The sequence below is a fragment of the Tupaia chinensis genome, unplaced genomic scaffold (genome assembly GCF_000334495.1).
Source record: "Tupaia chinensis unplaced genomic scaffold, TupChi_1.0 Scaffold000207_1, whole genome shotgun sequence".
In the NCBI taxonomy this organism is placed as follows: domain Eukaryota; kingdom Metazoa; phylum Chordata; class Mammalia; order Scandentia; family Tupaiidae; genus Tupaia; species Tupaia belangeri.
In genome coordinates, this window is record NW_006159682.1 from 3,221,187 (window position 1) to 3,246,022 (window position 24,836).

General features: G+C 39.6%; 1 protein-coding gene across 2 annotated transcripts in view; it reads left to right on the forward strand.

Annotated features, from left to right (window-relative positions):
• The window catches only part of AGBL4 (AGBL carboxypeptidase 4), a 1,284,896-nt gene that overhangs the window by 869,594 nt on the left and 390,466 nt on the right, over positions 1-24,836 (forward strand). For both annotated transcript variants that reach the window (XM_006147266.1, XM_027771347.1), the window contains exon 5: positions 18,466-18,505. In XM_006147266.1, coding sequence (XP_006147328.1) covers positions 18,466-18,505 — 40 coding nt within the window. The remainder of the gene's footprint in view (positions 1-18,465; positions 18,506-24,836) is intronic.

Genomic DNA, 24,836 nt, shown 5'->3' on the forward strand with positions numbered 1-24,836 from the left:
TTTTATATTTTAGTACTCTTGACGATACTTTTTTCCTATATTTTGCATAAGGGGCTCTGCATTTTCGTTTTGCACAGGGCCTCTCAAATTACGTAGCTAGTCTTAGTGTTGGATTCTGTGCTGGGCATCAGGGACATAGCTTTGAATAAAATATATACACCTTCTGCCTTCTAGGTGGATGTTGGATCTGGAATTTGGACCGGATCAGAGATCAGCAAACTTCTTCTGTAAAGAATGATAGAGTAGGGGGACCAGCAATTAGCATAATGGCTATGTCACTGGACTTCCATGTAGTCTACCACGGTTCGAGTCCTGGACCCAGTGGCTTAAACTCACACTGGGAGTGTGTGCATGCGTGCGTGCCCAAGATCCCGAGAGGAGGATGGAGGAGAAGAGGTTGCAGCGTGGCCATCCCCCTCTCGGGGGTGATTTCTCGCTTTCTATCTCTCTGTCTCTCTCTGTCTTTCTGGCAAGCGTACGTGCCCTATAACAAAAAAAAAAAAAAAAAAAAGAACTCTCCAAAAAAAGAAAAAAGAATGATAGAGTAGGGATCGGGAGATGGCATAATGGTTGTCACTGGGCTCCCATGTAGTCAATAACGGTTCAGGTCCTGGACCTGGCAGCTTTCAGTCTCTCTATCTCTGTCTCTCCAACAAGCTCAAGTGCCCTATAGCAAAAATCTCTTAAAAAAAAAAAAAAGAATGACATAGTAAATATGTTGACCTTTGCAGATCAAATAATCTCTGCCATAACTACTCAACTCTACCTTTGTAATAAAAGTAGACATAGATAGGATGTAAATGAGTGAGCATTGCTGTATTCCAATAAAACTTTATTTATGGGCACTGAAATTGGAATTTCATGTAATTGTTACATGTCACAAAATGTTATTTTTCGCTTTAGTCACTTATAACTATTTTTAAATGTATAAACCATATTTAGCTGTGGGCTAAATACTGGGTCATCAGAAAAGCTATGATGCATTTTTGCATAGGAAAATATGTCATAACTTTTCTGGCAACCCAATAGACTCAGGCAGCAGCCAGATGTGTCCAGTGGGCTGCAGTTTGCTGGCCCTGGACTAGATGATCTCTAAGCGCTTTCCAGCATGCACTCAGGTGAGTCTCAGACAGCCGCCTCTTTATGCTTGTTTTCCTTTCCCCTGTTGCTTTTTGCCTTTTCTTTCTCTATCTCTGCCTCTCTCTCTCTCCCCTTGCTCTCTCTCAGTAGTTCTATTTCTCTTTCTTGCTTTCATTCTCTGCATATCTCACTTTCACACACTCTCTCTCTACATATACACCAAAACATTCTCTCTCTACATATACACCAAACACACACACACACACACACACACACACACCTGATTAAAAGAGCCCTTGATACACCAATCTCAGCATAGAACTCTTTCTTACTTCAATGGGTTTAAGTATTGGAGCCAGAGCTCTCTCCACAGTGGGCAGCTGCTGACTTTTTACTCACCTCCTAATTACAAAGTCACTGAAGTGGAGACAGGGGATCTAATGTAATGCTCTACTTGGAGAGAAAAAATATTGACACATTTAGAGACATCATAGGCAGATGTAGAAAAGCATCTTCTCTATTCCCTGCTCCAACTATATCCACAGACACAGCTTCGTAAATGTGTTTTTTAACAGGATACAAATGTGATATTCAGAGAAGCAGTGGACAGTTGTCACCATCTGCCATCTGCCCACATGCAGGAGCTGGCTCAAGGAAGAAAAGGTTTGATTCAGAGAAATTGCAATGCTTCATAAGAAAAATGTGAATAATTCATTGTATTTCCTTGATCATCTATGGTGTGCTCATAGCTAGAAGGCTCTGAGAAGCAGGGAAGTGGAACTCTGGGACCAGTCAGACATGGGTCTGAATCCCTGGATCCCAAGTTTTTAGCTTGTGCTGCCTAGGACAAAGCAACTGAATTTCTCAGAGCTTCTGTTTCCTCACCTGTATAAGAAGGATAATGCCTATGATTCAATTTTTTAACAAGAGTTAGAGGTCTGAGCTAAGAGATATAAAGCACCAAGTACAGTACATGGCAAGCATAGGCCCTGGTAGCCTCCAGAAAGTCAGAGCTAGGAAGAGACAGCCATGAGTCAGGCTAGAGTATGACTGCAAAACCCACACTTTGTTCTCTGTAAAGTGCTGGTGGAGAAGGTGACTTGAGGACAGGGCTGTCTGGGGGACAATAGTTGAGAAAAGAAAGGCTTCACCAACTACAAATAATGCCTTTCTCTTCATTTATTAGTAATAAGACCTTCTTTTTATTGTATATTCCACCACTCTTCCAACAAATGCTGGATAGGAATATCCAGATACAGAGTAGCTACAAAAAATAAATAAATAAATAAAAATAAAACACTCTTGACCTCATGAGCCAGCAAGTGGTGCAGTGGTAAAAGTTCCACATGACCAACTGCAGTTTGAGTCTAAGACCCAGCAACTTGAAAATTGCACAGGGCACATATGCGTGTATGGCCAAAACCCTAAGAGGAGACTGGAGGAGAAGGGACTGTGGACTGGCCATCCCCCTGGGAGGTGACTTCTCATTTTACCTCTCTCTGTATCTCTCCAAGAAGGGCATGTGCCCTATGCCAAAAACCTAAAACGACAACAACACATCCTTGACCTCTTATCTCGCCCACTATTTGTGGGCTCTGTAGCCTTTTCTGATTCTGCTCATTCATTAATTTATTCAAGTATATTTATTGGGCATCTACTCTGTGCCATGCAATGTGATTAAATGTTGGAGTGGAGAGTGGAGAGGCACAGTTCTCACCTTCAAAGGGCTCATATTCCAATGAGAAAATAAGCAGACAACTATAGGACAGTAGCAAAAAACTATTGATCTTTGGGAAAGTCATGACGTGTTTTTCTATGCAAAAATGCATGATGGCTTTCCCAATGACCCAATAGGATGATGGGGAAAAATGCATGCATAGATGAATGGCATCTAAACCAATCTGGAGGAGGAGAGGATGTTGGTGAAGAATTACAGATAGAAATAATTGTATTACCTTGCAATCCTGGTGCCGCTTAATTAACTTCATTCTACAGATGGAAGTAATATTGCATCATTGAGATTTGAAAGGAGTGGGAAGTAGCTAACCGAGGAAAGATTGTGGCAAAATAATATGGCAAGTAGAGGGAAAATATAAGAAGGTGAGGAGGACCACAGTGAAATATCACCTCACATCCATGAGAATGGCTACTAGCAAAAAGGCAAAAGATAACAAGTGTTGATGTGGGTGTGGAGAGAAGGGAACCTGAGTACACTGTTGGTGGGTATGTACATTAGTACAACCATTACGAAAAACAAAATGGAGATTCCTCAAAAATATTAAAAATAGAATTACCATATGACCCAGCAATTTCACTTCTGGGTGTATATTCAACAGAAGTACAATCAGTATATCTAAGAGATATCTGCACTCGCATATTCATTGTGGCATTATTCACATTAGTCGAGGTATAGAATCAACCTGAGTGTCCATTAACAGATGACTGGATAAGGAAACATGGTTTATGTACAACACTATAGGATACTATTCAGCCTAACAAAGAAAGAAGTCTTGTCATTTGTGGGAATGTGGAGGAACCTTATTTCATTATGCCAAACGAAATATCCCAGTCACAGAAAGACAAATACTGCATGATTTCACTTAAATGTTGAATCTAAAGAAGTTGGATTTATAGAAGCAAAGTAGATGGTGGTTACCAGAGACTTGGGATGAGAATGAGGGGATGGAGACGTGTTGGTCAAGGGTTACAAAGTTTCAGTTAGACAGAAAGAATAAGTTATGGAGATGTAGGTAGCAAAATTCCTAAGAGAGTAGATCGTAAATGTGAGGAAAGGAGTATGTTAATTAGTTTGATTTAATCACTTCACTATGTATTCATGTATAAAACCATCACATTGTGCATTGATATATGCAATTTGTAGTTATTAATTATACTTTAATAAAGATGAGGAAAAATTTAAAAAATAAGGGGCCAGCAGATGGCGTGGTGGTTAAGGCATTGGACTCCCACATAGCCGACCATGGTTCTAGTTCTGGACCTGGCACCTTGGTTTCTCACTTCTTCCCCTCTCTGTTTCTCTCTGGTGAGCACACCTGCCCTATAGCTAAAACCTCTCCAAAAAAAAAAAAAAAGAAAGAAAATGTGCCTCCTGATTAATACTATGTGTGAGCCAATGTAAGCTTAGTGCCTGAGCCAGGCAAATGCTTTTCTATGATCACCTCCCACACTACCCCAAAGTTAGCACAGACCTATGTATGCCATAGGTGCTAAGCAATGTGTGGTTACAGTTAATTAAGTGACTGCTATCCACCGGAAGCATCCAAATGACATTTATAGATTGGGTGTAGATAGCTGCTATTCATGTTCTTTTATTATTATTATTATTTTTATTTTATTTTATTTTATTTTATTTTTGGAGAGGTTTTTCGCTACAGGGCGCATGCGCTCGCCAGACAGACAGAGAGAGACATAGAGAGAGAAAGCGAGAAATCACCCCCAGGGGGGGATGGTCACGCCGCAATCCCTTCTCCTCCATTTTCCTCTCGAGATCTTGGGCATGCACGCACATGCGCCCGGTGTGAGTTTTAAGCCACCGGGTCTGGGATGCGAACCGCGGTCAACTATGTGGGAGTCCAGTGACATAGCCGTTACGCTAACTCCTGGTCCCGCTATTCATGTTCTTGAAGAGAAATTTAAAACAACTCTTTCAAGTTCTTGAAGGGAAACACATCCCTCTGTTGGTTAATAGCTGCTGAAAAGTCCCACTTAAAACAAACAGAAAACACTTGAAACTGGTGGGCCCCAGTGTGGGCACTGTGTTCTGATTACACACCTTTTAGCCAGTCAAAGCAAGCTGATGTGGCTTCCTTTTTTCCAGATCTCATAAGAGAACTTGCTTGACTTCCTCTGAAGGCAATAAGAATATCTCTTCCCAAGTGAAGAAACCCTGGGACACTTCTCTGTTCTACAGCACCTTAGAAGGCAGGAATCTAGAAGGATTAGAGAGAAGAGGTCCGCCTCCAGTATAGTGTCCCAATAAATGCCCTCAATGTGCAGAACTCCTCATGTGACATCCTAGCTTCTCAGAAGAGGATTAGAGGACAGGGGAGATCAGAGCACCCTCAAGCCCTAGTGAGGCTACATTAACACTACCTAGATGTGTATTTTCTGGGATTCATCTTTGACTGAAAACTTTAAAAGGAGCCTTGTTATTTAGGGAAAGCATCTCATTTGGTGCCAAATAAGGCCCAAGTGGGTAGTCCACCAAAAATGGTGAAGCCTGAACAATAAAAAGCAAACAGAATAAAATCTTAACGCTCGAGGAATAAATGCAAAAAGTCAGCTTTCACTGTGTGACATGAAATAGAATGAATGAACAAGATAATAAAAAATTCAAACCCACTAAATAATCTTTTTTTATAAAATACAGTTAAAACAACAGTCAGATACCATATGATACCTATCATATTGACAAAAAATATTTCGCTGTGTGAACTGTAATGAAGAAAATAATGAAAGAGTTCAAACTCACTAAACCATCTTTTAAAAACAACAAACAAGTCAGATACCATATATACTTAATATATTAACAAAAAATAATCCATGTTGACAAGGCTACAGTAAAATCTTTATCTCACACACTATTCATGGAAATGTAAATTGGAATGATCCTACTGGAAAGCAATTTGGCAATACGTACCAGGAGTAATAAAAAGGTACATACTTTCTGACCCAGCAATTCCACTCTTGGATATTCATCCCAGAGAAATAATCTAATCCAAATGAAGGAAAAAGTTGTATTGAGGAAGATGTTTATTGTAATGTCACTTATAATAACAAAATAATAACAGCCTAACTGTCCTATATTTAAGAAAACTGCACTTTCATTAAATGGAACATTATGAAGTCATTAAAATAATGTTTACAATGACTATGTAATAGTATTAGAAAACTTCTTATGATATAACATAACCTAAAAATAAGAGAATACAGAAAATATCATATGTATGCCATGATTACATCTTTGTTTTTAATATATAATTATTACCTATGCATTACAGGCACAGACATTTAGACAAGGACTAGAAAACAGCATAGAAAAAGATGAAAATAACTATTGGAATGTTGAGATTTTATGTGTATTTTTCTCTTTTAGTCTGATATCATTAGTTATTACTTAACAATATTACATACTATAGAAAGTGTTATTTTTAAGGACATGGACTTCATCTTCAGAAGATCGGTTTAAATCTTAACTCCATTCCTTACTAGCTATGTGACTAGACAGTTTAATTAACCTCTCTGAGCTTCAATGTTTTTGTCTCTGAAATGGGATTAAATACCTACACTGTGAAAATGTTATGAGGTAAAATGAGAAAACATAAAACATCTATTACATAGTAGATATTCAATGAAAGATTTTACTTTTTTGAGAGAGAGATTTTTGCTATAGGGCACTTGTGCTTACCTGAGAGACAAAGAGAGAGACAGATACAAAAAGCAAGAAATCACCCCCCTGCCCCCCCCCCCGGAGGATGGCCATGCCACAAGCCCTTCTCCTCCATTTTCCTGTTGGGATTTTGGGCATGCACACACACATGCCTGGTGTGAGTTTTAAGCCATTGGGTCTAGGGCTTGATCTATGATCAACTACATGGGAATCCTGTGATGGAACCATTATGCCATCTACTAGTCCCAAAAGATTTTTTTAATTTTTAATTCACTCTTTTCTAGAAAGGATTCATCAGTTAACAGATGTATAAGTATGGAAGAAAGTCTTCAAGAAGTTTGTGGAAAATGTATATACAAAAAATATTCATGGATTTCAAAATTTTTGCACCCAAATAAGTGTGTCCTTTAATTCCATTTTTCATCAACTTGTCGAAGTCCCCTTGTATATATTTGTATATATGCATATATGTGCAGACATAAGTATCAAAAAAGTCAAATTAAAAAATGTTAGGGGGACCAGCAATTAGCATAATGGCTATGTTGCTGGACTCCCATGTAGTCGGTTCGAGTCCCAGACATGGTGGCTTAAACTCATGCCGGCACGTGTGCGTGTGTGCCCAAGATCCCAAGAGGAGAAAGGAGGAGAAGGGGCTGTGGCACGGCCACCCCCATTGGGGAATAATTTCTCACTTTCTGTCTCTCTTATTTTCTGGCGACCACACGTGCCCTATAGCAAAAACCTCGCAAAAACAACTACAAAAGAAAAAAAAACGTTAGGAAAGTTAGGGAAGGGAAAATAGAGCAGTTCAATGAATATTAATTCCCCTCATGCTTCCAGTTCCTGTTTATGGAAAGTGTAATAGGATTTGAGAATATCCTAATTGCACTGTTAATAAATTAGAGATGAATGATGCTTATTTTTCAAAACTTCTTTTCAATAGCAAAAAATTAAAAAAGACAGAAAGAAACATTTTCCCCACCCCATTCTATGCCTGAGCACCTGAGCACATGTGTATGCACATACACACACACACACACACACACACACACACATACACATACACATTCACCTCTCATCAGACTTCAAAATGTGTCCCTGGAGTTGCAAGAAAATAACATTTTGGTCTTTTTTTGTGGTGAGCACATTTGCTTTCCCCACGTAACAAAAGGTATCATTTTGCTTTTAATTATGGGTTGTTATTATGCATTGCTTTTATTTGGCAAAGATGTTTGTTTCAGGAAAATTAATTTAGACAGTTCCATTTTTCAAGCAACAATACCTTCTGTCCCAGACTTACAAAGAACAATTAGATCTGGATTCTTTCCCCACAATCAAGCTGGCAATTTCTTGTGGAAGGTCGTGGTCGATCAGCGTGGAATGGAGCTTCCACGAGAGCCAATCAAATGCAGAAAATAGACTTTCATGGCCTGGCACTTTTACTTCCTGCAGTATATATAACTGACATCACACAGAGGCATTACTCTGGCTAGGCAGGAACACAGATTAATGTTGCCTCACTTTCAGTGCCAGAGTTTTATTCTGAATGTCATGATATTTTTCACAGGAACTCCACAGTTTTGTACAATTCAGCAAACATGACTGAGGGCCTGCTGCGTGCCAAGTACAGTGGTAGGAGCTAGAGATACTGATCTGAATCACACAGCGTCCTTGCCTGCAAGAGCTCGCAGTCAGATGACTCAGACTGATAATTGAAAACTGGTGGTAACGTCTGTGGCCAAGGATAGGACAAGGTGCTGAGGAGCCTTGAGGAGGCACCTAAACCAGCCCGAGAGAGCACAGGCACTTCTGGGGGGTATTGATATATGAGGGCATCATATGTGAAGACAGAAGTTGAAAGGCTTTCCAAACAAGGGTTCTTGGAATTACAAATAAGTCTCAGCAGACTGTGTACCATGTACTAGAGGTTATGTGTCAAGCACTAACCTAACTGCTTTACTAGTAGGTGAGTTTTAGTAAACCCATTTTCAAAGTATATACTGACTTCCCCATGATCACTTAGCTAGTATGTGGCAGAGACTGATTCAGAGAAGGTAAATTATTGACTCAAATGAGAAGAGTTTAAAAAGTCTAGGAAAATGGAATGAACGCCTGTATTCATTTTTGCTCAAAAAAATTGAAATCTATGCATAGTTTCTTGTAATATGCATTTTCCATGAACTTTCGGAAGCCCTGCTATATGGCAAGTGGCAAAGGTGGGGCCAGAACACATAGCATCTTGTTTCTAAGTGTCTCCGATCCCTCACTTCATGTAGTCCTTCACAGCGGAACTGCTGGGAAGTGTACTTTGCACACTTGCTGAATCTAAAGGAAAATGGGAACAAAATAGACTGTTGAACACATGGGGTGCTTTTAGAAGTCACAGCCTCCCAACTCTTTCACCTAAGAAGAGTGTTATCTTGATATTCTCAAAAACTCGGAACTTTCATGTTTTATTGTCTTACAGTTCATCCTTGAAAATAAGTATGTAAATTACATTCTATCCTATACAATACTAATGTCATATAAAAATTCTGGGGCTGGCCTTATGGCCTAGTTAATGGTTAAGGGAGCTGGATCCCACATGGCTGACCATGTAGTTTGAGTCCTGGGCCCGATGTCTTGAAAAACATGCTGGTCACATATATACACATGCCCAAAATCCCAAAAGAAGGGAAAGGGATTATAACACTACCATGTCCCAACCAGGGCGGGGGTGCTTTCTCCCTTTCCCTCTCTTCCTCTGTCTCTCTCTGGTATGTGCATGTGGGTTATGGCTTCTAGCATTCCTGTGTGCAGAGCCTGTTCCAGGTGTGCCTGTCACCCACCACAGCCCATGCTGCTCTTCTGCCTAGAAACCTGGGAATCAGCCAGGATTTCTTCCTTACCCCACGTAATAACTTCTCTCACAACTAACTCAGCATAGGCTTCAGGGGCAAACAGTATGGTTTTTAATCTAGGTTGTTTTCCACTTAGCAGCTGTGACTTTGGGCAAGTAACCTAACCTCTCAAGCCTCAGTTTGTATTTGTTTTTTGTTTTTTGTTTTTTCACTTACAAAAAGGGGCAATAATGCCTGCCTCAAAAAGTTGTGAGGATTGGCACAAGTGAAGTGCTCAGCAAATTGCACCTGCTTCCACCACCGCTGCTATTCATTCTACTTCCAAACTGTCTCTGCAATTTCATATGCTCCTCTCCATTTCCACTTGCCCTGCTTTGTGCAGGCCACCAGAGGCTGAACTAAGACGCTCCTTTAAGCCGCCTTGGGGATGAAAGACCTTTGCATGCCAGGCTTTTCCAATAACAGGAAACTACAGGAGTAGGAACTGCCCTGCAATATAGGAAGCAGTCTTACATGTGCAGGGCCAGGTTCTGTCTGCTACCCTCCACTCTCCTTCCCACTGGATTTAACCCTTGGTCATGGGATTCTGTTTCAGCCTTGAGTGCTGTTTGCTCTCTCAGTGAGTAAAAGGCTAATGCATTTTTTATTATCCTGACATGGAAATGGAGGGTGAGCCTTTTCCACTGCTCAGGTTCCCCTAGAAAGTAGTAAGGTCAAAGGGTGTTTGAGGATGGCATTCAGTTATCAGCCAGTGGGCCAAAGTGAGTCTTGATGAGTACCAAGAATGTTGGTCTTAATACCTTTGCAGCATTTTAGGAGAAACACTTGCTATAACTGAAATTCATTCATATTGTTTGCCTAATATGTCTGTCTTACCCACTTCACTATTAGCTAGCTCTTTGAGGACAAGGTCTGTGTTTTTCCCATTCAGTCTCCAGCAAGATGTCTGGTATATACATAATAAATGTTCCATTGATATTTGCTGAATAAGCAAATCAGTAAATGAGAATTACGGAAAGGAGGTAAGATGCTCTCTGAGAAAGCTGGATTGGCATCAGTTGTGAGCAAGAGGAGAAGCAGAAAGACGACTTATTCGATGGGAGCAGCTGAGGCTGGGAGCAGGCAAGATGGCAGTGTGTAGAATGGTCAGCCCGTGTCCTGCTTCAGTGGAAGGAAGACATGAGCTTAGTGCCTTGACACAGAGCTTTCCAAACTTCCACTCCTTTGTAAAAACTGCTTCTTCAAGTAACACATAAAACTCACAGAGATTTTTGACATTCTCCTTGAATGCCAAGCTAAGAAATCTAGTCTTAATCAAAAGTGAGATGGGGATCATTAACTTATTCATAGAAGGGAGCAAACTTCAATTTAGAATGGTCAGTTCTGTAGCCAGGAAGGAGGCTAGATCGTATTAAGAGTGACTAGAAGCAGTGAGTTTAGAGGGAGGCCTGCATCCCCTGAAATGTTTTCCTAGGATCAGGCTGTGTGTAGGAATAGGGCAGGAAGGGCTAGGGGATCCTTAGATGCCTAGAAAGTGACTGTGACTGGGGGAGGGGAGAAATGCAGTAGAGAAGGGGAATCATAGGAAAGGACAAGCCTGAGCCCTGAAGCCAAATGTGTGCCTATGCCCCTGAGGTCCCCATTTCTGGAGGATGTTGATCTGCAGGTCCTCCCCATCATGGCTCGTTTACAGAGTGACAGGGAAGTGCATGGAGATTACTGGTGCTCTTGTTTAATCATTTCCAGCCTATGCCGTGAAAGGCTGACTTTTCCCCAAATAGCTATCTTGCACTAAACGCAGAAAGCAAAACAGAACACATAATCAGTGACTATTCTATTCTACCACGCAGAACCCCACACATCAAACCAGCCCTGGAGCTCCCAGAACACCACGTCCCTTCTCATTCTGGGAGGTAATTGCGATGCAGTCGTGACCAAAATGAAAAGTCCATTTTTAACCATAGCCTCATAATTACCTATCCAGATAAAGGCCATATTCTCTGTGGCATTATCCTTGGGTCTCCAGGACAAAAACAGAGAGGGTTTTGAGAAAAATTCAGTGAGGCAGTACGTGAGTGTTGTATGTGTATGTGTGTGTATGTGTGTCTATTGAGAGAGAAAGGGCAAAAACTAGACTTCTCTGGTGGATAATTCAGTGGGGCCTGTCTAGTTGTCATCCTGGTAACAGGTAATGGCAGATCTTTACTAAACATCATCTAATGGTCAGGTGTTAGGGTAGCCCTTTAGAGGAGAGAAATGGTCCTCAGGAGCTTACACAGTAAGCAAAGAGGGTGGAGGAGTAAGCAGACCATGGAAATCCAGTGGTGCTTTTATGGGGCAGGGGCCCAAGAAGATTCATCCCAGCAAGTTACACAAAGCTTTGCAGAAGAGATGGCATGTGAGCTGAGAGCCAAATAACAAGTAGGACTTAGCAAGGCAAAGTAGAGTGGTCTTGGAATTGTTCCAAGTAGAGGAAATGACATATTCAAAGACCTAGAGATGAAAGTGTAGCAGTTTTAGGAACTGGAAGAGGTTCATCACGGCTGGAGCTCAGAGTGTGAGAGGACAGGAGAAGGAAGACAAGAGTCAGGTCATGGAAGTCCTCCCATAGTTGCTTAAGGATCAGACTTTATCCTGTAGGCACCATGACGAGTTTTGGGATATGCTTTCTAGAAAGCTCACTCCATCTGCAAGGTGGAAGATGAATTAATGAAGCAAGACTAGTGCCAGAGAGACCAGTTAAAAGGATATTGCAAAAGGCCAGGTGCCAGATAGTGAGAAACCCAAAAGATCAACCTAAAGTAGCACAAAGCTGGAGCCAGCATGTAGAAATCCTAGTTCTCAACCAGTGTGTTCCTCACTGTGTCTGTTCCTCTTGGATAGGGTGATTCTTCCTTTTTTTCTTAATTTCTCCTTTCTGTGCCCTAAAGTTTAGGGCACACCCTTTTTGTGCATGGATACCTAATTGCCAGCTTACCTAAGACAACACAGGTCAGAAATTGTAAAATCAGAATTCACTTTTGTCTATCTGATTTTGAGTCTGGTGCTCCTTCAAAATGCTTTCCGTAACTGCAGACAGAGGGGCTTCAGGATATGAAAAAAGAGGATCTTCCATTTCTTCCAGGTTGGATATTATCTGTAAGAGTCCTCCAAATTCAGAAGCCTGCATCTATATCAGTAGGCTGCAATAACTAAGCAGTATCCTGGTGGTGTCAGGTTGATTAATGCCACCTTCACTGAGAAGAAGAGGATTAGAAACCAAATCACAGTGTAAGATCTAATGTATTAGTTATGATAGTAAGTATGCGTGACTTACACTCTTTTGCTTCAAAACAAAGACTCAGGCTGGGACAAAAAAATAATAACACACTGTTATGTCTTTCATTTATTATATATAAATACAATCTCTTTAAATATACACACAATGAGAAAGGTGACAAGAAAATATACCAAAATATTAACTATAGTTCTCTTCAAGTGGTAGGATTTCATTAATTTTTACTTTTGCTCTGAATTTTCTGGAAATAGTCTCAGTTCTTTAGCCCTGGCTGTATTTGACTTAAAGCTTTGTTTGTTTGTTTGTTTCCCTTTAACTTTCATTTAAAATGTTTTGGAAATTAGAAAAATTACTAAAAATGAGTATGTGTTATTTTCTAATTACAAAAATTTTAAAGACAGCTGTATTAACTTAGGACAGCTATAGGTTTTGGGGTTTTTTTTTATTTGTTTGTCTTTTTTTTTTCTTTTTAGTTTTTTAACATAGGAAACATGCACTCACCAAAGAGAGACAGAGAGAGAAAAAGTGAGAAATAACCCCCCCCCAGGGGGCTGGCCACATCACAGTCCCTCCTTCTCCCCCATTCTCTTTTTAGTATTTTGGGCATGTATGCACACATGCCCTTCATGATTTTCAAGCTACCAGGTCCAGGATTTGAACTGTGCAGGACATGTGCAAGTCCAGTGCCTTAACCACCACACCACTTTCTGCCCCCAGGACAACTGTAGCTTTCATTGACAATAATTGAACCTGCAAATGTTCTAGAATTCCTCATAATTTGCCCTGCTTTTAGTACCTCCACTCTTGGGACAGTCAGCTATTACCAGAGAAGGGATCCCGTACTAAATAAACAGCGTCCACTGGACACATGGGGGAATAGTAGAAAACTCCTGGAGCAAGGATACCATTACATTATCTTTAGTATCCACTGAATGCTAAAGATATCTGGAAACTCCTGGTGGTACCAATATAGAGATAACCTGTATTGACCTTAGAACCCCCACCTTTTATCATCTTTATATGGCAGTACTCAGTGTTCACCACATGGTTAAGTACAGAAATGGGTTTCTCCTGAATGTCCATGGCGAACCACTTTTAAGGACAGAGGCAGGGACCACACACAGTCAGGAGTCCACATAGCCTCCTGAGTGACCCAACACAGGCATACCCACTCTCCTCCAAGAGTCAGTGGACTACCACATAGGCACACTTGGACACATTCCCCTCTGTCTGGGTATGGAATTCACATACAACATGCACATACACATGCACATGCATGCATACACATACTATCACTACCACACCCGTGAAGTCTCTGCCTTCTTAAAACTCTAGCTTTTGGTCAGCTAGTGGCTCAACTGCTTATCTGTCTACCAAACTTGCCACCTTCTTGCTGACTTAATTTTTTTCTAGTTACTATTGCATATCCTACCACCCAGGAAGTTAATGTATCATCTCCTTATAAAAGGCTTTCATCTTTCTCAATTGATAACTAATTATAATTCTCTATATCCAACATGTTCCTATATGTATACACAATGGCACATTACTGGTCAAACTCCATAAATCACGTGCCCTATTTTTACAAATTCCTGCTTCCATTGGCAATCTCAGATGATTATGCTAGGCAATTAAGTAATGACATTTTCACTTTTATTTCACTCCTTTTAGGTTCGAAAGACTTGGAAGGGGGGAACCAACAGGTAGTGTAACGGCTGTGTCTCCGGACTCCCATGTATTCGACCGTGCTTTTGAGTCCCGGACCCGGTGGCTTAAACTCACACTGGGCGCGTATGTGTGCATGCCCAGGATCCTGAGAGGAGAATGGAGGAGAAGGGATTGCAGTGTGGCCATCTCCCCAAGGGGGTGATTTCTCGGTTTCTGTCTCTCTGTCTCTGTCTTTCTGGCGAGCACATGCACCCTATAGCAAAAACCTCTCCAAAAAAAGAAAAGAAAAAAAGACTTGGGGGGAATTATTTGAATATTCTAATTTCTTAGCTACAAATTGTTGCAGAGTCATTCTGGAGCACACATGTTTGTTTTCGTTTGCATGTAAAATATGTAGATTTTGCAATTCTATCTTAAGAATCACAGGTTAAAACAATAGCCTACACTTATCTGTTTGTGCCACTAGGTGGTGCACACATATGCCAGTGAGCTGTAGGTTAAATGGGCCTGTCACCAGGTTAGATTTAATACATCACCACCAGGGTGGTACAGATAGCAAGAGCTAAGGACTCCAGGGCAGTCAGTTATCCTGTGGAGAATAAAGGAAGGAAGCTCATCTGATGAGGTAGGTAAACAATATTTCTAACTGCAGAAATGGCAGGAGCAAAAACACAAAAGGGAAGAAACCCCATAGATGTGACAGAGGAAAACTCTTGAAAAAGAAGGCACTTACTAACTTTTCATGCTGATTAATTCCTATCTCAAGGTCACTGCAGAGGAAATAACAGGATAGTTGAACCATTTGAATTAGATGACATCAAACATTACTTCCAGGTCTTTTTTTCTGGGCACTGTAGGTATAGAGATAAAATAACATAGTTCTGTCCTCAAGTAAAAACCTGCTGAGTGAGTCAGACAAGAGACAAGACAATTAAGACGTAGCATGACACAAAAGAGGTTTTACACGATGTGTTGGAAAAATAAAGTGTGAAATAGTCATTCTAGAGAAAGCAGAGAAGGGGGTTAGGTTGGGAATTGGTACATAAAAAAAGATTTCATGTTGGTCTTCAGAAGTGAGGAAGAATCTCTAGGAAGATTGCAAGAGGGTAGGCCAAGAGGACAGCATAGGCAAAGGCATGGAGGTTTGAAAGGAAATACTCAGGTTACTCAAAGTCATGGACTGATGCAATTAAGATGCACAATAGATGTTGCAAGCCCTTAGGATGCCCCTCATCTACGTGCTGAAGACTCACACATACATAGTACATTGCAACATGAGAGCATCGCTTCAAACAGGGTCCCTGCTGACTACCCTTCCAGCCCTGTGTCCTGGCTACATGGGTTCTGAGGAAACTACACCAGAAGAGGGAGCCCACAAGCACAGTACCTGTGGTTGCATTGAACTCGCAGAGTCACTGATGTTATTTGAGTCTCACTTGCTCATTTTAGAGTTGTGAAGTTTGAGGCTGGAGATATATTATAGTAAGTTATACAAAGCCACACACAGGACACAAACCCAGGCCTATCTGACTCCTGTCAGGTTTTCTTCCTTTTTTCTTCTACTGGACCGTGAGTATAGAATCGCCATTCAGTGGTAACTCTTAATCAGGCAATAGATATTATTTTTGAAAAATAGACATCCTTCACCGACTATGATCAACCCAAAATCAAGTTTATGGTAAAAGGACTCCATGGATTCTTCCTCATGTGTGAGAAAATTGCCAAGCCACATAGCTTGGCTCTGGCAATGACAGTCTGAACCAATTGTCCCACTGGCCTGGTTCAGTGTTTAGGAGGGAAGGCAGTCAGGCTCCAGCATTCCTTCTAGCTTGCATGTGTGCATATGTGTTTGTGTTGGGGGCAGGGGTTCCATTTCAGTGCAAGGATGTGTGCTCACTATGTAAATCGGTGACATCTTGGAGTTGCATTGTTTGCTTGAGAAAGTCAACTGGAATAAGTTATGAGCTGGCAGGAAAACAGGGATGTGTGATTGAGAAGACCCTAAAAGGATACAGTCTAGCTTTTAGGCACATGAGAAGTCACTGAAGCAAAGAGTAGAAAGATCTTAAAGAGGTCTTGCCTTGAACAAATCAGTTAAATGGAAAAGAAGGATGAACCTGAGGGCAAGGAGATTTGAAACCATGGAACTGGGAATATTTAGCCTGGAAACAGAAGACACAGATTTTCAGATCTCTAAACAATTGTCATTAGCTGAGGTAGTAACAAATAGTGATGATGTTTTCATGAGCAACTTTTAACCCTACTCAAAATATAGCTGTCTAATATATAAGAAGTAGTGAGTTCTCTATAAAGAAAAGGGATGAAACAGAAGGAGATCATACAACTGATGGGACATTGTAGGAGAGATTCCTACCCACATAGCAGTCAAAAATTAATAACCTCCAACCTCTAAGTATCTTGGTACTATGAAAAGAGCAGAAACAACTTATATAAATCAAGGATCAGTTGTTCTATAATAATAGCAAGACCATCAATACTAACTAGCTCTTGGGAACCAGCAGTTAGCGTAATGGCTATGTTGCTGGACTCCCACATAGTTGACCGCAGTTCGCGTCCCAGACCTGGTGGCTTAAAACTCACGCTGGGCACGTGTGCATGCGTGCCCAAGATCCCGAGAGGAGAATGGAGGAGAAGGGATTGCAGCGTGACCATCCCCCCTGGGGGGTGATTTCTCGCTTTCTGTCTCTCTGTCTCTCTCTGTCTGTCTGGCGAGCGCACGCGCCCTATAGCGAAAATCTCTCCAAAAAAACAAAAAAAGAAAATACTAACTAGCTCTTTTTATTAAAAACCTATCAAGTACCAGGCATTATACTCAATGATTTATGTACATTGTCATATTTTGGACTTCACAGCCTGGATTAGAACTAACTGAATTCTAATGCTGGCCCTGTCATTTAATGAGGGTGTGATCTCAGGCAGATAATTTCTCGTCTACAAATGTCATGCCCTTCCTCTGTACAATACACACCTTGTAGGATTGTTGAGAATCTGAAAAAGAATAATACTTTGAAGTACCTCATGCTGTACCTGGCCTATAGTTGGTACTCAGAAAATGTCGCCCCCTTTTCCTTTCTTCTTAAGCAGAATTTTAGGAAGAAAGACAAGATAAAGAGGAAAATGCAGGTGAGGTGAATTATGGCAAGGCACATCCATTGATGAAATATCAGGTAATCAGAAGCTCCTGAAACTTATAGCTTAGAGGGAACACTCTCAGAGCAGAGTTTATTTAGACCCCTGTTTAAGAAACAAACAAACAAAAATACAGATTTCCAGTACCATTTATAGAAAATGAACTGTGAGGAAGAAAAAGAGGTCAGAAAGGGCTTAAGGAATCCTAACTTGAGCCTAAAAGGGACTCCTGCCACTGCTCTAACTCCAGGCCTCCAATACCTATTTCTCTACACTTAGGTTTCTCTGACATCCAGTCCAGGATGGAGATTCCCAATAGGCATGCTGTAATGGGGACAGGTCTGAGAGACTGATTTCCCTCAACCTTTGGGGTAGCCAAGGCTAGTTGTCTCCAAACAAGCTGCTGTTTCCATATAGCCTATTGTGCTAGACAAATACTATTTTGTGTGAATGTTGTGTGGTTCAAAGGACTAAGGACTCAGTTGGAGAAGAAATGGTTTGATCATCAGTTACAAATTGTCATAGCATTGCTGAAAGGTTCAAGAAATAAACCAACACAGTATCTTGATTACAAAGACATACCTAGAGGATGGCAGGAACACAGGCACCCAACATAAATCTGGTTACTAGTATTCCACACAACAAATGTAAGTGAAGAGAAATCTAAGTCCATCTAGTACAGAGGTATGAGACCATGGTTGGGAGACTGGAAAAGGACTTTCTCTGTGGCCCTAAGTAAGTCATACTCTTCTCAAGGCCTCATTTTCCATAGGTATATCATAGTATGGTATGGATTTGACTCTAAGGCCCTCTTAGCTCTGATGCCATGTTTCCAAGGATGAGCAAGGGACTGGTCATCTACTCCTTTTGTCTCTAGGGTACAAGGCCTCTCCATAGAATTGTAAGCGCCACATACTGTATAATTTACCCTACTCTGTGTTTCTAAATATCCACTTTACATGCCTCCCTGAGCTGCTACACACAACTTGGCTCTGGCTCAAATCAGTGTTCTCACAATGTATTTTGTTTTATTTTTGCAGCAACAACGGCAGCTTGATCTCCTGACAATAACCAGCCCCGGTGAGTAGGTGCAGCCGTTCTGCTTTGGCTTTTCCCTTATTTCTCAGAGTGATGCTTTGTTGCCTATCCAAATGCAATTCCCTCCCTCCTCCTTTGACTCCCTGAATGAACAGCAGAACTTTTGTGTCATGAAATACTCTTGGCTTGCCTACCCCATCTCACCTCAAAGGCATTTTCTTTTCTCCCTCCTTGTTCTGTGTTGCCTCCTTTGGACTCTGCAGATAGCAGGGCTGATACTCTAGATTTTACTGCATACTCTAGGGCCAAGTTCTCTCTAAATCATTCATTGAATTCAAGTGTAAAGGAAGTGCCCTGGTTTCCTGAGAAATAAGATTTAAAATCATGGGGAAGCTGGCTAGAAGATGCTGTGGAATGAAGAGAGGTTGTCTCATGAGGAAAGACTAGACTGGGAAAGTGACTTTGTTTGACTGGCCATGCTGAGGGTCAAGATGACTTTTGTCTCTCATCTTTAGGGGAAGGCCAAATGCCTTCACAAAGCTGTGACCATAGGATTAAAAGATTTTTGCTTTCCCCTAGACCTAACATCTAGCCTAGTGAGAGACTGAGGAGATTAAGTTTGTCAGAGAGGTATTTCTCTTAGGTTTGGAAACCCTAGGCAAAATTGGACAAGAGATACCTTTCTCTCTTAGAATAAAAGGGCTGATGGTGTCAGCAGGGCATTTGAAAATGAGTATGGTGGTTCCTGTTTATCCCTGGATGATATTCAAAATATTCCAAATTCCTGGTGACTACCTACTGTGTGGGCATTAACACTTTGGTTACTGGACTCTGGAGAGATAGAACTTTGGAGGAGGGGCTATCTTATTTGAAATCTTCTATTGTTATGATAATTTTAAATATATAGAAAACAATAGACATATAATGAAGGACAATTTACTACTCCCGCCAACTCTTGCTTTATCCTATCAACGTAATCCAGATTTATGCCAAAGGCATAAAAGATATAGACATAATCAAGGGACCAGCAGATGGCATAATCGTTACGTCAGTGTACACATGCACAGTTGACCTCTGTTCGAGTCCTGAACTCAATGGCTTAAAACTTACACTAGGTGCGTGTTTATACGTGCCCCAAATCAAAGAGAATAGAGGAGAAGGGATTGTGGCGTGGCTATCCCTCCCAGGGGGTTAATTTCTTGTTTATATATATATATATATATAGACGTAATTGAAAATTTTTTGTATTCTCCCTGATGGCATCTCTCTATATTTACCCTATAGGTCTCTCCTATCACTAATTCAATGTTTTTTTATATCTTTATATCTGAAAATATAAATGTTATTGTTTTATAAATTCCTATAAATGGTGTCGCTCATTATAATATTGTAGAGATTTAGTCATATTAATACACATAGCTCTGGTTCATTCATTTTAATTGTTGTATGGTGTTCCATATATAGGTATAGAATAATTTAAGCTGTGATTAAACTATAATTTATTTTGTTGATCATAATTTAGATTATTTATAGCTCTTTGCTGTTGCAAACAATGCTGCTTAGAGCATCTTCGTGCATATCTCTTTGTACATAAGTATGAGGATTTCTCTAGGACATATAACTAAAAGAAGAATTGCTGATTATATGTGTCATCAAATTTACTAAATAATGGTCAATTATCTTAAGCTGAGCAAATGTACACTTCCAACAGCAAGGGTAAGAGTTTCTATTTCCCTGCATCCTCAACCCTTAGACTTATAAATTTTGCCAGTCAGCATAATAAACATAAGATGCTTTCCCACAGTTACTACAATATGTGTTTCCTAAATTTCTAGTGGGGTAGAGTATCTTTTTGTATATCTATTGACCACTGTAGTTTCTTCTGTGAATTGACTTATTATATATATATATATATATTTTGTCTCTATCTTCTTTGGTTGTTTCTTTTTTTTTTATATAGGTATAGAATAATTTAAGCTGTGATTAAACTATAATTTATTTTGTTGATCATAATTTAGATTATTTATAGCTCTTTGCTGTTGCAAACAATGCTGCTTAGAGCATCTTCGTGCATATCTCTTTGTACATAAGTATGAGGATTTCTCTAGGACATATAACTAAAAGAAGAATTGCTGATTATATGTGTCATCAAATTTACTAAATAATGGTCAATTATCTTAAGCTGAGCAAATGTACACTTCCAACAGCAAGGGTAAGAGTTTCTATTTCCCTGCATCCTCAACCCTTAGACTTATAAATTTTGCCAGTCAGCATAATAAACATAAGATGCTTTCCCACAGTTACTACAATATGTGTTTCCTAAATTTCTAGTGGGGTAGAGTATCTTTTTGTATATCTATTGACCACTGTAGTTTCTTCTGTGAATTGACTTATTATATATATATATATATATATATCCTTTGTCTCTATTCTCTTGGGTTGTTTCTTTTTTATTGATTTATAGTTTATTATTCTAAATATTAATGCTTCATCACTTGTTTGTATTGCAAATATCGTTCCCCAAACTGTGGCCTATAATTTTTTATTTTGTTTCTGATGTATTTTGATATATGGTTGTTTTTAAATTTTAAAGCAGTTCATTTTATTAATCTCTTAATTTATGAACTTTGCTTTTTATGACTTATGTAAGAAATCCTTCCCAACTTGGATATTTTATTCTCCTGTCTTCTAAAACTTATCAAGTTCTGTGTCACACTTGGGTCTTGTCTCATTTATGATCTTTGTATAGGGATTTAATTTTGTTTGTTTATATGTGGATAACCCATTGACTTGGCATCATACAACAACTAGTTCTTTCTTTTTCCTACCTCTCAGCAATTACATATCTATCATTTACCAATTTTCCTAAATACAGAATCTCTTTCTGAGTTCTTTTTATACTACTCCATTGGTCTGCCACTCGTACTCTATTGATTTCACACTATCTTATTTATAATAAATCTAAATTTCAATACTGTCTTATAATTAATAGGGAGATATCTTGCCCTTTTTCCATCTATACTTATCTTTTGAAAGCAATGATTACATCTTTTAGATACCATCTAATAACCCTTATATTGTGACAGGTAAATTTAATGTATTTGTGTTTATTATCACTACAGATATATTTGGACATAGTCATACCACCATATTTGTGCTGCTTATCATTCATTTTCTTTACTTTTTTTCATTCTGACTTTTTGGATTTATTAAGATGTGTGTGTATGTATGTGCATCTTGCTTTTATAACCCCTCTGCAGATTGAAATGCTACACATTTTATTTTAAACTTTAACTGGATACCCTTTGGATATATATTTAACTGTTCATTTGATTACAAAGCCTGTAGTAATTTATAATTTCTATCTGCCTTTCATCACGAAAAGACCCTTAGCATGCTCTAACCACCTATATAACACTGCCCTGTCACCATCTGGTTATTCTTGTTTAGACTTTTAAGTTAAACCTTTTGCAAAAAAAGAAAAGCAATATTTATTATTATTAGTTATATGATTTTTTTTTAGGGAGGAGATTTTTGTGATAGGGCTCATGTGCTCATTAGAGAGACAGAGAAAGACAGAGAAACAGAAATTGAGAAATCACCCCTAAGAGGGGATGAGAATGGCTGTACTGCAAACCCTTCTCTTACATTCTCCACTTGGAATGTTGGGCATGCACACACATGTGCCTGTTGTGAGTTTTAAGCTGCTGAGTCCAGAACTCAAGCCTACAATCAATCATGTGGGAGTTCAGCAATGTAACTGCTATACCGTCTGCTGGTCTCACAGTTAATTGACTTTTCCTACACAATTTATGAATCTTGAAAATTTTATTTATTTATTTATTTAGATTTTTGCGTTAGTGTGCACTCAGCAGAGACAGGTGGAGGCAGAGAGAGGGAAAGTGAGAAATCACTCGCCCCCATGGTAGATGGCCATTCCACAATCCCTTCTCTGCCATTCTTCTCTCAAGATTTTCAGACTCACACACATGCATCTGGCATGATTTTCAAGCTGTCAAGTCCGGGATGCAAACCGCTGTTGGCCATATGGGAATCCATTACCTTACTCATCACGCCACCTGCTGCCCCTGTGATTTCTTATTTATTGTTTCTCAAGCTTTATCTATGTTACCTTATATCCTTTAATAGCTATTTTAATGAGAGCCTATTTGTAACCCTCTTAATCTGTACATGTCCTTATTTTGATTTTTCTATAGAAATGTAATTTGGCTAGATTCAAATGCTAGTCTAAGGAGGACTTCTCTTTGCACTGAGGATTTTTAAAATTATGTCCGGCCATCCACAGCTGCTGATGAAAAGTCTACCATTATTTAAGATCCTTCTGGTAAACTATTTTTTTCTTAGATAGGTTTCAAGGTTGTGTTTTAGTCTTAACATACTGCTTTTGCACTTTTTTTTTTTAAGGTTTTTGCATAGGGCATATGTGTTTGCTGGACAGAGGCAGAGAGACACAGAGAGAAGGAGAGTGAGAAATCACTTCCCAGGGGGTGATTACAATCCTTTCTCTTTCATTCTCTTCCTGAGATTTTGTGCACACATGCAGACACATCTGGCATGGTTTTCCAGCTGCTGAATCCAGGACACACACCATGGTTGGCTGTGTGGGAGTCTGGCACCTTAACCACTGTGTCACCTGCTGGTTCCTTGCTTTTGGGGTGGTTTTTTTTTTTTTTTTTTTTTTTTTTTTTGGGGGTGTTTCCCCGCAGGGGGGGTGCACATTTTGGAGAGGTTTTCACTACAGGGCGTGTGCACCAGACAGACAGAGAGAGACATAGAGACAGAAAGCGAGAAATCACCACCCAGAGGGGATGGGCACACCACAATCCTTCTCCTCCATTCTCCTCTTGGGATCTTGGGCACGCACGCACACGTGCCTGGCATGAGTTTTAAGCCACTGGGTCCAGGACGTGAACTGCAATTGACTTCGTGGGAGTCCAGCAACATAGCCATTACGCTAACTGCTGGTTCCCCTTGCTTTTGGATTTTGATGTCTAAGTGTGAATTTATTTTTATTTACTCTGCTTGATAACCTGACTATACGTTCCACATAATAATCAATGTCTTTTTTAATTATGGAAAGTTACTGGTACGTTATCTCTTAAAAATATCACTTTCTCCCCATTCCGTTGAGTTTCTTCTGTGGTAATTCCTTTCAGACAAATGTGAGAGCCTATAAAGTGACCTTTTATGGTTCTTTACTGATTTTTTTTTTCTTTTTTTGTCTATTGCACCAATTCTAAGTTCTTTACTAGTAACTTGCATTCATAAATTCTCTTTTTGACCGTGTCTTGTCTAGATTTTTTGGTCAATATTTCAACAACTATATATTTTTATATCCAAGATTTCTAAGTTTGTTCCTATCCACCTGTTCTTGGTTTATTTCTGCCTATTCTGTTTCATAATTTCTTGTTCCATTTTAATGTCTTCATTTGTTTCTTTGAACATCCTCAATATGCTTATTTTAAAATCTTTGTTCTATATAGTGAGTTTCATCTGGAGGAAATTCAAGTTTCAATTGTTGATTTTGTTTGGTGTCATTTTTAGCATTCGATTTTTTCATGTGCTTTGGAATTTTAATGTGTAGGATCACTTTGAGATGGGAGGCTTTTTATTTTCTTCTCCCTAACCCCCCAAACTCCTGCTGTGCTCACATTTTCCTGTGTGATGGTTTTTGAAGTTGCCTCTACCCATGTCTTCTGTGTGGGACCTGGTAAATATCAGGGATACAGGAGATCCAGTGACAAAAGGTCAACATGATGGCTTGGCAATATTTGTAGTTCTTGAGTCTGTTTTCTCACTGCCTTAAGCTTATAATACACCAGACTTACCTCCCAAAAGTATTGTAGCAACCATTTCTTGTACATTCTATCATGGAAAGAAAGACCTACCTAAGGCAAGGTCTTTACTCTAAGCAGAAGTTTGACTCTGACCTCTGTTTCCTACAGAGCTCTTTCAATCTCACTCATGTTTAGAAGGCAAACTTTTTACTGCTACTGCCTACTTCTACATCAAGATCTCAGCAAGCTTGGAGCCTCTGAACCACTTATTCTTTTGCATTTTTGTACATTTCAACCTTGTGGAAAAATATTTCTCACAATGGACCCAACTATGTATTTTTTTCATATATTATACAGTATATGATGTGAATAAATGGGCTTATTGAAGCATGAAGTTTAGCAATTTAAATCAAAAGACCAACTATAGTTTCTTCTTTAGTTTTTACAAAGTTTATTCTCCTATAACCTCTGCAATTAAAGGGAGGAAGTATGGGGAAGTATCTCTTGTCCAAGTTCAAACTCTTACCACTAGACTGTAAAGAGAGACTCTCATTTGTCACACATGTAAATGCAAA